Source organism: Botryllus schlosseri, chromosome 2, assembly GCF_051294905.1.
Source record: "Botryllus schlosseri isolate E-star chromosome 2, Bs_hap1, whole genome shotgun sequence".
Taxonomy (NCBI): Eukaryota; Metazoa; Chordata; class Ascidiacea; order Stolidobranchia; family Styelidae; genus Botryllus; species Botryllus schlosseri.
Genome location: NC_137237.1, coordinates 8,015,432 through 8,033,176, shown reverse-complemented (window position 1 = coordinate 8,033,176; position 17,745 = coordinate 8,015,432). Strand labels below are relative to the sequence as shown.

At 41.9% G+C, this 17,745-nt stretch overlaps 2 protein-coding genes across 3 annotated transcripts; one reads left to right on the top strand and one right to left on the bottom strand.

Moving 5' to 3' along the window:
* The first annotated feature begins 742 nt into the window (after nt 1–742).
* LOC145433282 (ATP synthase F(1) complex subunit epsilon, mitochondrial-like) lies at nt 743–2,857 on the top strand. Its single transcript, XM_080310331.1, has 3 exons — nt 743–903; nt 2,578–2,720; nt 2,781–2,857. Exons 1-3 carry the CDS (start codon nt 872–874, stop codon nt 2,783–2,785), a joined length of 180 nt encoding a protein of 59 aa, XP_080166457.1. The 5' UTR covers nt 743–871; the 3' UTR covers nt 2,786–2,857.
* An 11,015-nt stretch (nt 2,858–13,872) lies between these two features.
* LOC145433264 (uncharacterized) lies at nt 13,873–17,694 on the bottom strand. 2 transcript variants are annotated; one of them, XM_080310307.1, is made up of 4 exons: nt 16,500–17,694; nt 15,743–15,844; nt 15,202–15,285; nt 13,873–14,154 (listed from the first exon to the last, which is right to left on the bottom strand). In XM_080310307.1, exons 1-3 carry the CDS (start codon nt 16,510–16,512, stop codon nt 15,206–15,208), a joined length of 195 nt encoding a protein of 64 aa, XP_080166433.1. In that variant the 5' UTR covers nt 16,513–17,694; the 3' UTR covers nt 13,873–14,154; nt 15,202–15,205. The 2 variants fall into 2 exon arrangements, with proteins under 2 accessions (XP_080166433.1, XP_080166432.1); XM_080310306.1 differs by lacking the exon at nt 16,500–17,694 and having other exon boundaries at nt 15,743–16,479.
* Between the last annotated feature and the right edge of the window lie 51 nt (nt 17,695–17,745).

Sequence of the window (17,745 nt, the reverse complement as noted above, 5' to 3'; positions counted from 1 at the left end):
CTCGCAGTCTTGTGATGTTTTTGAAACGATGAAAATATGAATAAACCGGATTGATTGATTGATTGATTGATTGATTGATTGATTGATTGATTGATTGATTGATTGATTGATTGATTGATTGATTGATTGATTGATTGATAGCTCAGTGGATAGACCTGATTAGTAACACTGGTATCCATGTCATCCCCGCTTGGCGCTCATATATTTCTGGGATACTATGGAGGGGTGGTGCAAGACTTAGGAAGGACTACAAGGCTGTATCTGCACCTTCCTTGTTCAGCGGCATATGCACATTATGCACTCATGGTATGCATATGTACATATCGTGTGTACTGTGTATGTATATCATGAGTCGTTGTATATACCGCAAAAACATCAATGACAAAAATAAACAACGTCCTCCTCCTCCTTTAGGAGGATTTGTCCTCCTTTTTGAGCTTTTTCAAAATCTCCTAGCTAGTATTCATTCAGAACAAATTGCTTGTATTTCGATTTGAATGTGGACATGCTCGACCCCTCGACGACTGTCGAACTTTTGTAACTTGTAAAAAGTGTCCTCTTTTTCGGATCTCAAAATATGGTAACCCTATCTGCATTATACCCATAGAAGACTTTTCTACGATATAAATGCTGTTTTGTCTCTTCATTTTTTTTCAATACGAACGACTTCTTTGTCAACGCAATGTATATGCGTTTCCATTATTTCTCCTGGCGCTGAACGATATAGCTCAATGATCTCTGCATCTCACACACTGAGCTCTCATCGTTACAACGATTTCATGATCGAGGTCGAAGGGTAGGACGAGTGAATGAATGTGGCTTCTCCGTTGACTGTTTTGCTCTGAACTGTCCGGTAGATAAAGACTTGAAGATGGTGGCTCCTTGGAGACAAGCTGGGATGACGTAAGTATTTGTATTGCAAATATTGATAGGATGTAACTTGATATTTGATGTAATGTTACAAGGGCACGATTCAGAATTTGATGCAAATTAATGACGACACAAACACTGAAATCGCCTCGCCTGTATCAGTGCTCTAAAATGCCATTTCATAGCGTGCCCCTTATTTGATAATTCTGTGGTAATCTTATTGAGTGTACAACTGTACATATACCTTTTTATCAAGTAAATTTGCTCTTCTACTAGAGTTGAAGGTCAAGGTGGCAGTTTGATTGAATGACTTCACCGAGTCATTCCTTTCTTTTGGCTGCTGTGGCAAAGTGGAATTGGTTTAATTTCTGAATTATTATACGCAAGAAACCCTTTTTTAGCGCAATTTATTGCTCTCTGATAACTAGCTGTACTGTAATTGATACTGTATCTTGAATTGATGAAAAATGATGATTACAGATTGGGTGAATGTTCTCTTTTAGTTCGTGTTCGGATATAAGTAGTAATTCGATTACCAGTGAACTCGGCCCATGACGAATTCGGCCCATTGAACTCGGCCCATGACGAACTCGGCCCATGACAAACTCGGCCTATGGTGAACTCGGCCTTCGGTGAACTCGGCCTATGGTGAATTTGTTGATAAAAATTATTATAAACGTAGGGAATTCTATTAATTAATAATTATTAATAGTGAATTGACTGAATTGGTGGTGGTGGACATGTCGTATGGATTTTATTCCCACTGGGGGCGGTATCGTATGTTGAACATGTAAAACTTTTTATTAGGCATATGGAGCTGTGTAATGTTGATGAAGAGTGCAGACTGCAGAACCTCAAGGATCAGACTCTAAACGGAAAAACCTCATTGGTGAAAGCGGTATATCTCAAAGATTAGGGATCCCCCAACCTTAACCCTAATAAATATTCGACCCGAACATCCCCCGCTCTCCTAACGCTAATATCCCCCACCTCTAACCCTAATATCCCTCTTCCCCAACCCTAATATCCCCCTCCAATCCTAACCCTCCCCCAACCCGAATGTCCCACACCTCCAACCCTAATATATCCCCTAACCCTATAACCCTAATCTTGGGATACTCTAACCCCTATCCGAACCCTAACCCAACCCTAATCCCCCTCCAACCCTAATATCCCTACTCCTCAACCCTAATACCCCTCTTCCCCAACCCTAATATTCAAAGTCACCATGGGCCGAGTTCACCATGGGCCGAGCTCACCGAAGGCCGACTTCAATGGGCCGAATTTGCCATGGGTCGAGTTCACTGGTCACCAGTAATTCATGGTTAAGCATCGTCTCTAGATTTGATTGAGTTCTTGTTAGCTCCTCATACACAATGAAGCTGATATTATTGCATAGTAGAAGGTTATTCAGTCCCTAAAAAGTATTGCATTTATATCATGTGGAGATGAAGTGTTTGTTATTTGCAATGTGTCATCGCAGGATTGTGTTCGTATTCACAGCGAACGATTTATATGTTTGTGTTCACACGAACCTGAACCTTTCAGGGGTTCGCTCCAACCCTACTGAATAGTGAATACTACGGTAATCACCACAATTGTGTTCATATTGACATCAATACTCATGAAGATTTGTCATATTTTCAGCACAATTGTACAGAAGTACCATGTACAATTTTGAGCTCAACTATTTAATATTTTGAATAGATACATTCGATTTTCCTCTATCTGTGCTCGAGTGGTCCGACAAGCACTGAAGCCGGAATTTCAAGGAGATGCGCAGTCCCGTGCCTTGAAATCGGTCGTCACCAAGTACTGGCAAGATGGTAAACCAATTGGAGAATACAAAAGTATGTGATCTTGCATAGTGCGTTATTTGCTCAACTGTGATCGAATATTTTGCTTCGCAGGATGAAAAGTCCTTCGAGTTTTGTCTATGAGTTGATGTTTATCCAATTAAAATTTCCGATTAGAATTCTTTACTGAACTGTTGTCTGTGTCGTATCGTACTTGGGGCCATGTTGCAGCTTACAGATCTAGTTGTTAAAGAAGTTGGGTTGATGTCTTTATATGACATAGAATCAGACCTCTGGGATTGGATCGGCTGTGGCTAAGCTTGAAATATATAGGTCGCAAGGCGTTAATGGACTACACAGTACTGTACTGGTACTGATTTCATGAGTTAAGTTGCTGGTGCTCATATATTGTGATGATAACTCGGAAGTGAGCTAGTGACCAATGTGACCATGACCATGACTCAGAATACCATCAAAGGAACTGAGGAAGTGAATCCAGAGTCACAGGCGGAGAAGGTTAAACAGCATTATTGTCGCATCAAATGGACTCGTACTGTTTCACCTTTGTGACGACATGTTGGTTTACTACTGCGTCACCATGTATCTTACACATCATTGCTGCAAAGTCTCGTGCTTTGGTTTTGTGTGTGTATAACTGCACTGATTTTCGGCGAAATAATGACATGAAATTCCACGAACATCCTATCGTTGGATGACCCGAGCTCATTACATATACAAACGTCTGTAGGATGATGTGAGACACCGAAAGTCGAAAATAGTGCTGCAATGCGAATATCAGGTGGCATTGTTAAGAAACCAGTCACGAACTTCGTTCTGAGTTCGTGAAATCTGCATTAGCGCGACAGCAGATACATCCAGATTAGATATTGACCACCACTTCGGATAATATGCTTAATAGTATATTCCCTCTTCGTGGTTGCCGATTTCAGTGCAGAGAGTACGTTAGTAGAAAAATTTGATGCTTATGCAATATGCATCTACATTAACTCACCAATCGCATAAGAAGGCATAGCTTACAGTGCCGTAGGATTACCATATTTTGGAAATCTGAAAAGAGGACACTTTTTCAGACTAGCAAAACCGGAGAGGAATTCTCAAAAAACGGTAAATTTTTCCCTCTTTGTGGTCGGTTGGCAAAAAAAGGTCATTTTCCCGCACAGCGTCCAAAATACCGTTTTTTCCTCCACATTGTCAGGTGGTTGACTATAAAAATAGGTCAACTTTCCGCCCAGCTCCCGAAATACCCGCCGGAGAGTTGAAATATCAAATCTATTCACCTCTACTGTCTTGAATGGAGCCAAATTGGATGCACAGCATTTTTTCACGTAACCTATGAATTTCCGCACCTGCGTCGATGGGATTGCGTAGTAACATTAACGTTTACATTCATCATCATTGGTTTATTAGCAATTTTATCAGTTCAATTCACCACAAAAAATGCGATACAATGAAAAGAAAGGAAGATGTCGAAGCGACTAGGAGTTGTCTATGGAATCGGACACCCACCTTGGCCTAGGCGATGTAAAGGCATGCATGCACACTGAATGAAAGTAAAGAAGATAGTATAGAAAAACGAAGCGACAAGAAATAGGGCGGCATGTCATGGGAAGCGAGATCGATAGGTCAGTCGTGGTCCGGTAATCTTGAGGATGGAATGTATTTATTTAGTAGTAATTGCTTGTATTTCGACTTGAATGTGGACATGCTCGTCGACAGCCGGATGGCCGGCGGGATACTGTTCCACACATCAGGTCCGGCATATTTGATGAGCGATGATCTTTTCGGTCGATCATATGATATTTGGACGACGTGGATGCGCGTGTGTTGTACCTGTGCGCTTTTGATTCAGAGGTACCACGACTGACCTATCGATCTCGCTTCCCATGACATGCCGCCCTATTTCTTGTCGCTTCTTTTTCTATACTATCTTCTTTACTTTCATTCAGTATGCATGCCTCCTCTTTACATCGCCTAGGCCAAGGTGGGTGTCAGATTCCATAGACTACTCCTTGTCGCTTCGACATCTTCCTGTCTTTTCATTGTATCGCATTTTTTGTGGTGTATTGAACTAATAAAATTGCTAATAAACCAATGATGATGAGGTAAAGAAGTCATTGAAGTATTCGGGGCAACGACCGCAGTGAGACTGATACATAAACTTGGCGATTTCTAGTTTCCGCATATCTTCTATGTTTAGGACGCCGAATCTCTTCAGCAGCGACTTATTGGATGGGCAGCCAGGCCCCCTTGGGGCCCTAGCTATGATTTGGAGTACTTTATGCTGTAGTTTCTGCAGTGGCTTGAGTGCAGTTTTACTGGCAGCCCCCCAACAGAGGATGCCATTCGATTGGATTAAGGATTTAAAGAGTATCAGAAGAACCCATGCTGGCATGAAGCGCCCAAGGCTGTAGAACAGGCCGCACTTCGGTGATAATTTAGTTTCTAGGGACTGAATATGACTCTTCCAGGACATGTTCGAGTCCAGTAAAACCCCGAGGTATTTGGCATTATCTGTGTTGGAAACGGGCTGACCAGCGATATTAACGGTTAGGTTATTTTTTGAATTTACTGTCAGCAATTGGGTTATCGAGGCGTTTATGCAAAGGTTATTCTGGGCCGTCCACTCATGGACTTTAGGCATTTGGTCACCAGTCAAGGCATCCAGCTCTGCCGTAGAAGATGCGGAAGAGAGGAGCTGAGTATCATCAGCGAACAGTGTGGTGTTCAATGAGGAGGTTTCAAAAATGTCGTTGACATGTAAGGTGAAGAGGACCGGTCCAAGTACTGAGCCTTGGGGCACACCACAGGTCACCAGGTGAGGAGAGGGCAAGGTGTTTGAGATCGCAACCATTTGTTGGCGTCCAGTGAGGAAACTTTTCATGAGCTCAAGTTGTGGGCCCCGAAGTCCGTAACGCGCCAATTTCGAGATGAGAATTTTATGATCCACGCAGTCAAACGCTTTTTTTAGATCGAGAAAAATGATACATCCCACATTTCGCTTCTCTGAGATATCATAATACTGCTCGGCCTCTGTTAGGAGGGCATGTGCGGTTTGGTGTTTGTTTCGGAAGCCAAATTGTTGAGGGGAAATGATAGACATTTTGGTGAGGAATGAGGACAGGCGGGAGAGTAGCAACTTTTCGAATACAACCCCGATGCATGGGAGAACGGATATCGGACGGTAGTTGGTGACATTAGTTCTATCCCCAGCTTTGTGTACCGGGACTACTCTGGCTTTTTTTTAGATAGCTTGGGTAGACTCCATCTTCGATCATGAAGTTGAAAAAATGGGCCATATATTGACCGATATGCAGGCTTATCATTTTTAAAAACCATGATGGGATTTGGTCATAGCCGACGGCCTTGTGCGATTTCAGTTTGTGGATGGCTACTTCTACTTCGTATTTGGTCGTAGGTTCAAGCCCAATCGACTGGGATATCGATCTCACCTCTGACCTGGCCGACACAGGTTTTGTAATAGAAGAAGCAATATTAGGGCCTACGTTACAAAAATATTCATTGAAGTGATTCGCGATGGCCGCCGGGTCTGAAAGTTTGTTTCCGGTATCCGAATTCACAATTTCCGAAACAGATTTATGGCCTTTTTTCCGATGTAGGAGAGAGTTAAGTCCTGACCATGTTTTTTGAGTGTCCTTTTTGTTTCTGTTGAAAAATCTCTCATTGTACTTTGCTTTTGCTTTGTAAATGAGATGCACGGTGCGATTCCTAAAACGTCGAAATCTTTCTCGTTCATGTTCTGGGCAGTTCTTCGTGTCTATTCGGTTATGCCACCGGTTACGTTTACGGATAAGTTGAATCAGCTTTGTGGTCATCCACGGATTTCGCATCAATTTTCTTTGACTTCTCGAAAGGCACTGTAGAGGTGCAAATTGTTCCAGCAGTGATTTGATAGCAGACATAAACTCTACAAATTTTTCGTCAAAGTTGTTTATCGAGATGTGGGGGATGGCTGATGTTTTAAATTGATTGAATGCGGCATCATCGAGCGCTTCTTCGTCCACTAACTCTCGTCGTCTGCAGAGGTGATATGTTTCGGGGGGTGTCCTTTGTTGTTCTTGTGATAGAAAACCAATATGGTTGTGGTCACTGATTTTTGCCGAAATGACAAATGGAATGATTTCCATGTCGCGCGAGTTGGTATATATGTGGTCGATCAAAGTCCTTGACTTATCGGTTATGCGTGTAGGCTCGGTGATCATTTGGTAGAGACCGGCGGATTTGACGGCGTTGGAGTATGCGTTGCCTTTGTGTTTTAGAAAGTTTATGTTAATATCTCCCGCAATGAAACACATCTTTTTGTCGCTGTTGACTTTGTCCAGTGAGTGCTCCAACGCTTTTGCGAATTGGTTCATGTTTTTCGTGGGATGACGGTACAATACGGCCACAAGAAAAGATTTGTGAATTCCAATTGGGTGATCAACTTCCAGCCATAACTCTTCACAATCTTTGACATTATGAAAGACGCGATTGCGAGCTTGTGTGGATCCTCTATAATGCGACACTACCCCCTTTTCACGTGGCCCCACTTGATTCGCATCTGGAAGTATCGACATTAAGCCAGTTCCGACAATTGGACAAGCGAAATACCACGATACCGAAACTGCAGAGGATCGTCGTGAATTTCCGTAGTGCCGGTGCCGACCATTTCGGCGACCGCCCATATTAATATCCAAGGGTTTGGCCAAACAGCGACGGCCATTTTGGCCAAGGGTATCCGACGGTTTGGCCAACGGTATCCGACGGTGTTTTCCAGATGTTATCACGAATTCATACCAATTTGTTTAATACATAGATCGATTGGCTATAGTAGGCTACCCAACACAGTGGCCTCAAACGCGTACAAACTATCCAGTATCCATAAGTAATCGCGCGAGGCGCGAATAATTTTTTTCGTTGAAAGAAATTCAACAAATACGACATACATAATAAAAGATCACTCTGGCCCCGTCGCGACTCAAACTTTAGCAATCCCAGGCATAGCTTTTCAACTCGTTTCGTTAGTCGTATAAAACCACGCCAGTGGGCGGTATAGTGTGGTATCAATTCAATAAATCAGGGGTGGGCAAACTACGGCCCGCAACACCATTTTGTGCGGCCCGCGAGCGTGTAAAGAAACTTATTGAAAATATTGATAAAACGCGTACTATACATCGAATTAATGCAGGGACTTGATTAAACTTTTTCGTAGTATATTTCACCATGATTTAAGGCAGTGATTCTCAAACTGGAGGCGTGAAAGCATCTGGAAGGGGCTAGAAGCTGAACTCAACTGAAAAAATATTTCGCGCTTCGCGCAATTTACATGTCATTCATAATTATATGCTCTGTATTTAAGTCTGAATTTCGTATTTAAAAATCTCTCATCCACAGTCGTAGCCTTCCATGCCATCAAACTACTCGTTAGGTTGGCTAGCATCCTGGCTGCGTTTAGTGATATGACGATAAGGGGGACGCGAAATAGTTCACCATCATAAGGGGGGGGGGGGCGTATCTTAAGAAGTTTGAGAATCACTGTTCTAAGGTAAATACTTCCTATAATATTTTTTATGTTTAATTTCTGGCGCGAGAGCCCGATCTCAAGGCCCACGCAGTTTGAAAGGTTTCAACTGCTAAGCATCACAGATATCCTAAACGAGATTGACATAATTCTGATCACGAGTGTGATTTCAGATTGGCCACTCCAGTTTTACTCATTTCAGTGATGGACTTATAAAAAACGATTCGCGCGTGTCTTAGGTAGATTCGTTCTCTGATGCGTAGAATTGGGTATTTATATTTTATCTACACATAGTAGCAGCGTGCTTGAAAGCTAACATGTTTATGGTGCTATCAGCATTGTGTGTCCTGGAACTGGACAATAAGTGGAATTAGTAAATCTATGAACAGATCGCTTCTCACAGATTTAAATTTCAATCCTGTTCTAAGAATCGGAACAACCGACTTTCATCTCTATAGTTTTGACAAATTGATTATTAATAGGTCGACCAGCCTATGAAATCTCGTCACTGTTTCTGACGCGTGTCGAACAATGTTTGTTTTGTTTTATTAAGCATATATATTATCTCCATGTCATCACTATATAATCAAATACCAATATTGCGTTTTGGTTTATAATCCCAATTTTATATAGTGCGGCCCGCGAATAGATTCAGATGTTGAATGCGGCCCGCGAGCTCAATAGTTTGCCCACCCCTGCAATAAATCGACGTCGGCGCTCAGTCGGTTGAACAGACGTAGTTCAAATACGATTTGTTTTAAATGCAACAGTAATCTCCATCTGTGTCAAAGGGTTATCCATGCACATTGCACACCGTGATCCCAGCTCCGTAACTTACAATATTTCTGTATACGACAATACGGGACCGTGTTGCATAGTCACTATATATATAAACGAGAGCAGTTTTCAAAATCGCAACGGAGCTGCGTGAAAATTTTACGTGGTTGCAACATTTTCGCAAAATAAATAATAAATACCGCTACGCATGTTATGTACTGTTTCTTTACATTGATTTGTGAATGATGTCCTGTCTACCTCAAATGCAAAATTCAAATTTTCTTCCAACAAAGTTTGCTTCAGCGTTAGGGGATAGTCTAAAAGCCTGTAGGCCTACTACAAGTGTACAATGTAGGCTACTTGTACATGTACATTGTACATGTACATCTATAGTGCATAAACAGTATGCAGTACTGAGTATTAGAGTAGGACTAGTGATTGTATCTCCGATATTATAGGGTGGCTCAACCGAATGGCTTCATGATATGTATCCGTTATTAATCTAACCCAGTGGTTCTTAACCTTGCCTCTAGCGCCCCCCAAGGGGCGCTGGCGATTTTGAAGGGGGCGGAAACGCTCAGGGGGCGATATGGGGGGCGCTGGGCTCAGGAGGGCGGTATGGGGGGCGCTGGAGAAAAATGGCTTCGCAGTAGATGATGTTGTGGTAGGACATATCCTTAATGAGTATTCAGAGCAAATTAACACCGAAAACTTCGTTATATATAGCCTACAAAAGACATATAGATAGGTTTAATTGACTATTGGCGCCTAAATGGCTGGCACCGAATGTTCCTGTCTTGGCAATCTGAACCCCAGAAGACGAATTCCATCTGACAGGGGAAATTATACGCCAGTGAAAAAATACCAATTTGAAATCGTGTGCGTCTTTTAGTTTAGTACGATTGGGCGACAGGGATATCTAAAACTATATATTCCTGTTGGGCGATTCGATATTTTTTGATTTTGATGAGTCTGCGGCCTGCGCACACTCAACAACTCACTGCGCTGACCCTTGGACAACAGTGCGTAACGACCAAAAAAAGGTCATAACTTCCGATTTGTTGTGCGCAACGTAGATTTTCCGTGCGCAGAGACCGTGTCAGCACTGCGCACGTGCGAAGCTTAGAGGGAACATTGCACCTCACTCAGCTCTATCGGTAAATCTGGTAACGTGAGCAGAGAGGACAAGAAATTGATAGCAATATATATGCAATTGCCGATCTTACTTACCGATTGTATCATGAATTGTCGATAGTTTTCGCGCTTCGCACTGGCTCGCTAAACAGTACAGCTGATTCCGTGGCCAAAGCGAACAACGTAATGGGGGGCGGTCGGTTTATCATCCTATGGGAGCTCAAGACCCAAGTTTTTACGGAGGGCCTGACGAAGTGCCGTTTCGTTCCTGCCAACGCGTATACGCCCGAAGATGTATAATTATTATTGAGGGGTTCTACCTTTTCAATCACACATCACTCAGTTCTACCGGTAAATCTGTTTACGTGAGCAGAGAGAGGATAAAAATTTATCTCAATATACATGCGATTCCCGATCATATTGACCAATTCAATCATTAATTAGTGAAATTTTTCGCCCTTCGCGCGTCTAGGCGAGAACAGCTGCCTCAGTAAATGGACACCCAATGTAGATGACTAGTATCAGCAAATAGCGGATAGCCGAAAGGGAGTGCAGGAGGCGAAGCCCCCCGGAAGTTTTGTTTATCACCCGATGGGGGCCCAAGACCAACGTTATTTTTTTTTGGGGGGGGGCTGACGAAGTGCTGTTACGGCCCTGGTAACGAATTAATTGTAGGCTACCTACCGGCACGTCCGAAGATGTTCAATTAATAATTACGTGCCCTTTATTTTCCCATACAACAGCTCACTCAGCGTCACTGGTAAATCTGATTACGTGGGCTGAGAGGATAAAAAGTTTATAGCGACTTATATATGTAATTACTAATTACCACCTATTCATTCATGCATTATAGAAAATTTTGGTACATAGGGCGACCAGGCCATACAAACTTTGTTAACCATCGAAATCACGCTACGGGGTTCTTGGGGGCGAACCCCTGTGAAGTTTGGTTTATCACGCTATGGGTGCGCAAGGCAATCGTTTTTAGGGTGGTTGAAGTAGTGCTGTTACGGCCCTCCGTCTTACTCATTGTCTTTATTATATTCCTTACAATATGAGGTTGGGGGGCGCTGGAGCACGATAATTTTTGAAAGGGGGCGCTGGAGGAAAAAAGGTTAAGAACCACTGATTCTAACTGTGCTAGATTCTAACCTCTAGCACAGTCGTTCTCGGCCGTCTGTCCGAGTCAACTTTGACGCCAGTCCGCCAAATTACAATTTTACAAACCGAAGAATCAAAATGAAGTTGGTGGTTTTCAAGAGGGTGCGGTCTTGCACAAACTTCAATAAAACCGCGTATTGTTACAGGTCTCGCAAGCTCAAAAACCATTGCTCAGACATATCCCTTGACCTATGAAACATATATCTTGATGGATCCATCAGGCTTACAGAATTATTTGAGGATATAACAAAATATGGGTACTATTATGATAGAGGGCTATCGATAGACACGACTGACGACGCGACGTTATCCATTAATAGGATCCAGCTTGGTTCAGCAGCCTCAGACAATATTCCAAAGGATACGAATAACTATATGCGTTCCTGGTTGTCAAATTTACTTTCCTGGACAGCCGTATTTCTCCGTTATAAATGTCATAGACAGGGTTGCATTTAAAACTAGAAGCGCTTCCAGACCCTTTGTTTACAACATGTTTTAAACAGTGTTTTCAACTAAAGTCATTAAAGTATTTTTAAGTAGTATAATTAGGTAGGGTTACCATCAATGTTCCCTCTAAGCTTCGCACATGCGCAAGTGCGAAGTGCCGAAACGGTGTCCGCACACAGAAAATCTAAGCTGCACACAAAAAGTCCGAAGTGATGCCTTTTTGTAGTCGTTGCGCACTGTTGTCCAAGGAACCGCGCAGTGAGTTGGTGCGCGCAGACTCGTGAGAAATTAGAGGGAACATTGGTTACCATAAGTCCTCTTTTAGAGGATTTGTCCCCTTTTTTCAGTAAATTGAAAGTGTCCTCGGGGGACGCCTAAATGTTTTCTTTTTGGGAACTTGTCCTCTTATTTTTCTAATAAGAGTATTAAAATGCGATCAAAACTCGGCAGCGACGCATGGAACGTCAGAGTTGGCAGGACAATCAACGAAAAATAGGGCGCGACGGGTAATTCGGGAGTATAGAGTCGGGATAGATCTCAAAATATGGTAACCCTGAATTGGTCCTATACGTCATTATTGTGTAAATATTTTCGATAAAATATGTAGTATGAGCTTTTGGACGACATACACTAGATAGAGTAGACGTATACGATATGGAATGGTAGATGCCCTCGAAATCGTCGCCGCAACAGTTATAGCCATAGGACGTAAGTTATATATCACCGGGACGGAATATGTTCTGACGATATCTGCCGACCGTAAAATTGCTGCATGACGATGTAGTCCTGATCAAATAAATTTTTGGTCCGTTTCATGACAGGAATGGGAAACCGTTTTCGTCAAAGGAGCCATATTGACCCTATATTTTCAATTGCAATTCTTAATGAGCCATACAACAATGTCAATCCATTGTGACGCCAAAACCATTGAACATTCGTGACGCCAGAGAGAAAAATAAAACGCTAAAAACATGTTTTAAACGTGTTTGTTGTAAAATATGCAAGCCTCGTCATATATAGTATGTGAGTGTAATATGAATGCATGGTTAAAGAACCACATATATGTTTCGGCAGTTTTCTACTCCTGATACCTGCTATTGTTGCCAAATACACAAATATTCATGTACAGATGTATATTGTTACATGTTCCACAAATCTCGGAGTAGTGACGAAGTGTGCAATAATGTTTTATCAACTCCGGTGGCATCGATAAGTAAAAATTATGTGATTTCTTTTCTTTTTAAAGACGCCATAAAACCAACGATAAATAAGACAAAGAATAATGTAATAAGGTGTCATAATCTGTTATAATCGGGTAACTTTAGTGTAAAACTGGTCGAAAATCAATTCATCGATGGACCGAAATATCGCCGAGGATTGAGGAATTGTATGTATATAGAAACGACACGACGAATACTCGCGTTGCTCCGTACTGGGTAATATATCAGACCCAAATAGTTTATTGCGATCGCGTCATTCATATTGTGTTTTGGCTGCTTTGATGTCGTGGGAACCTTCTCAGAGTTGTGTCTCGTTTTGTTCGTCGAGTTTACGCACTTTCTACGAGGGAGACGAGTCGGAGGGTATGTCCCGGATAAGGTTACAAGAGCCCGTGTTGGTTCCCTCGAATTCACGATGAGTCTCTCTCGTGTTTAACGTAATATCTTCGAAATGTGTTTATCGTTTAGGCACAATGGTGACCCTAAAGGGCAACCTGGGCGCTATGCGATACGACCCTCTGCTTTCGCGTTGTGTGGGAAAATGAAAGCTATACCTCTATTAGATATTATGAATTACATAGCCATACTATTCATATCAACATATTGCTGTTTTGTCTTTATCGTGTTATTACCAATCGTTACATTATAACAAGGTGACTTCTACACTGTAAAAACTGTGGCCACCTTACAGAGGTGTTTCAAAAATCACCCAAAGGAGGTGGTATTTTCTCCACCCGTAAAGGGTGGTGGGCTCCCCCACCTATTTTAGGTGGAAAATTTTCCTCCCCTATGCTATCGGTAAACCACCTCATCAGCCTATCCAGATACCACCTCATCCTATCCGGATATCTTCGTCAAACGACTTCGATGCGCACAACATCTAAATTAAATCTTCATAATCCACGTTGACATAAATCACAACATCGCCTTTATTCCAAAACTTTATTTTCAAATTAGTCCCAGATTTTACCAAGTTTGGTGCGAACAGCAGAACTCATCTCTTTCAACAGTGTGCTAGAACTGACATGAAAGTGAGGGAATTTCTGATGTTTGTCGAAAACTGTATGTCGAATATCCAGTAGACTGAAAGCATCACTGCAAATTCCTCATGGAAGCTGTTGATATCTCGGACTGTCTCCCCATCAAAGTAGATGGCCCACTTCTTCTTTTCCACAGCAGAACAAATTGTAAGGTAGGCTGATCTGGGCATCTGAAGAAAGGTTTGGTATTGTGAAACAGGTCAAACATACATATTGGCAGTGTATTATAACTATTCAAAAATACATGCTCACTTGAGTAGTATCAAAAGACTGTCAAACTACTTCTACTTGTAGCTGGTTTACAACATAACTCGTACCGAGTAAAATTATGTCTTCCTACTTCTACTTCAGTATAGCCTTGTTAACTGCGTTTAACGCCTCTGGCTCGGGTATATGAACATTAGATGGACTTGACAACCAGGTGCTAGTCAGCAGCTCACGCTGACACCAACTTTTCATCGTCACCATGCCGACCTCTTTTTGACCGTCCAGTCCTGCGGGCTGGACACCCTCAAAAGTTTTTAAATTTGTAACTCTGTTTTACTGCAACTGTCATGTTATTACTCATATTGAGTAAGTTGCGAATATGCATCTATCGAGTTGAAAAGTGGCCACCTTCGAAATACAGCTAAAATTATGCGTTTAGTTCTACTTTTTGAAAAAGCTGTACTACTCAAGATGTCCACTTGAAGTATATAACACTAACATAGCTTGCAGATCACCACTTATATACTTGTAATCGCCTAAATATACGGCGTGATGATCTGAATCTGGGCCTAAAAATTAGGTTATCATTCATGTTGCCAATTGAGTGTGTGGACACCCAGAAATTGCTTTGCGAAACGCCATTTGTACACCACTGCTTCACTGCGACTGCGATGAAAAGGGTGCGCGGGCTTGTCAACAGCAGGGCGTTTGAGAAGGAGTAAATATTCAAATGCCCTTATCTGATCTTATTTCATCGGTTGCAGCTATAAAAAATATGACTGCTCTGCTGTCGAATTCCCAGCCAAATGATTAGTTATGAAAGGCTGCCAGACTAAAAACGATTTAATAGCAATGGGATGTATACCGTTGAAAAAATGTGTTTAAACTACAATTACATAGTTGCTATAAAATGCAAAGTTCGACTAGGACTGTCGAATCGTTCTGACAGTCCCGAATTATGTATACTTCAAATCAAACAACTGCTTGATAATATCGATAAATATTCGTACCTGATCAGACAGGAAGAAGTTTATTTTTGAGGAAAATGGCAGGTAGACTAACCAATGTAACCATCCAGTCCAGATCGTCAGATTCTGTAATACAAAATACAACTAACTTACAGAGCATAAGTGTGTTGTTTGCTATGGAGGCATTGGTGTAGATCAGGGTTGACCAACCTTTTTGCTATTCACGGCCTGATTTCCTAATATTAAAACAGCATGCGGCCGCATTCCAGCGCACAGTCGTAATGCACCAACTTGAAGCCAAATATCCGCATTAAATTGTCGATTATGTCCATTTATTTTATACTCCGAGCTCACCTATTTATTCATATCGGCTTCTAAGGCTACAGGTTGATCCCCCTGGCATAGATCAAAAACGGCACAAAAACTCATGGCAAGTCCGGATGTTGATTGCTGTACAATTGAACATGACTAATGAGCACATATGGCAAATAATGGATCACAATTAATTACTTGATTGCATAATTGACGAGATCGTAAGTTCTGTTAAAACCAACAGCTCAGTTCAAAATTTAGTATAACTCACCAGAACTGTCGTTTCCGTCATGAGTACCTGGCGTCGAATTGAGGGCGATTTCCGACAGCACATCCAATGGATCACTCATTTTCTCGGCAATGCAATATTTACCTGGGTAAAGAGATGTGTACTTATGGGAGCAAGGAATACTGACGGAACCAAAATTGGCTTTGCAGCATTGCTTTTCAAACTGTGAGATGGCATGCACTTGTGTGGATATACAATATGCAATATGCATATACTTTACTTTTGCGGGCGTGGAATAATTCAAATTAACTTGATAGGACATTCAGTACAGTGACACCGAAACTTAGTCTTCATGAAGCATTTTTGAAAGCTGTTGGACGTGCGACACACAACCTATCGTAGTTCTTAAACACAACAATGTTGTCTCGCACCAGCAAGAGTCAATATACTATCAATATTACGCAAACGCAATCAAAAGCAGGTATATGGTAGGCTTAACATATTTTGGAAATCTAAAAAGAGGACACTTTTTCAGAAATTTAAAACTTGCAAAACCGGAGTAGAATTCTCAAAATACCGTTTTTCTCTCCACATTTCCAGGTGGATGACTAAAAAAAAAAAAAAATCACCTTTTCGCTCAGAGCTCAAATATATACCGACGGGCCACGGCTACCAGTGGATTATACGCTGGATAAATTCGACAATAGAAATGTAACGACTATCGCACTTGAATTGGACTACTAAAAAATGTTCAGCTAGCAGCAAGTAAATGATTTGAATTCAGTGTGTGCTTACTTACAATTACTTGACATATTGCAATGTCCTCTTTGAAGACGTCATCATCTCCGACATCCGCATACTCCAGATCTAGATACTGGCCTAATCTTCTGTCATAACACTGGATTTTGAAGTCACGATCATGGAGTTCACCTTTGTGTATTTCCGAAACCTCTCTTCTTATCTCAGAAGCGTCGTCGACAGTAATCAGCGGACAATAATTTGATAGCTTAACTAACAATTTCATGGCTACCTAAACAGACAGATTGATTAGCAAATGCTCATGAATAGCTGGTATCTGGCCTGCACCGTCATGTGATGAGAATCTAAATGGCATCTGTAGCTGTTGCATGCCGTGGCAATGTGATTGCACGATCCAATTTCACAGCCGAAGACTTGACAGGCTGGGCAAGTATGTCCAACACGATAACGCATTTCTAATACAAGCATCACAACGCCAATCCATAATCCAAAGCCAACTATCTCCCTCTCGTATACTCCATGGACTCACAAAAACTCGCTTCTCTTACTACAAAATTTGTCGAAGACAACTGTGTTGTCGGCGCCATCTTTTTACCACCCGAACTTTTTAGTGATACAACAACCAATCAGAAGCAGGCATCAGTCTGACGATTTCATTCACCGTCTGTATCATTCTGACGTCACAGTAAAAATCACAGACCTAGTAACTCGCACCGTAACAATGGCAACAACAAACTTCTAACTATATACGGTAACGGCATATAACTAACATACGTAGTAACCTATGTAGTAACGGACGAACTACTAGTACAGCGGACGACCAACGGACGATTGAATAATTGTTGATTCCAACACTTTCAAACTGAACATTGAACAAATATCTGCTCCCCGCAATGAAGATAGAGATTTTCATTCAATGATTATGTGCACGGTTGCGCGGTTGGCTTATAACTATTATCTCGCTGTCTCTGTGTACCGATATGAGGGTCACATATTACATACCAATGTCCTTCCGGCCTTCATATGTGTGTTTAACCAGCCACCTTGGGCGCACGCATTAAATTTCGCGACAACAACCCCGTATGCGCACCTCACGCGTATAGGCGGATTCATCATCCACTGTCAAACAGGGGTGGAAAGGAGGATATCACCTTTCACGAGGTGTATTATAGTCACCCTCCCTTGATCATGAGTGGAAACAATATTTCCTCCCTAATTCCACCCTAAAATCCACCTTTATTTTTTACAGTGTACTCTCAACGCACGACAGTATTTCCATTCGTAGA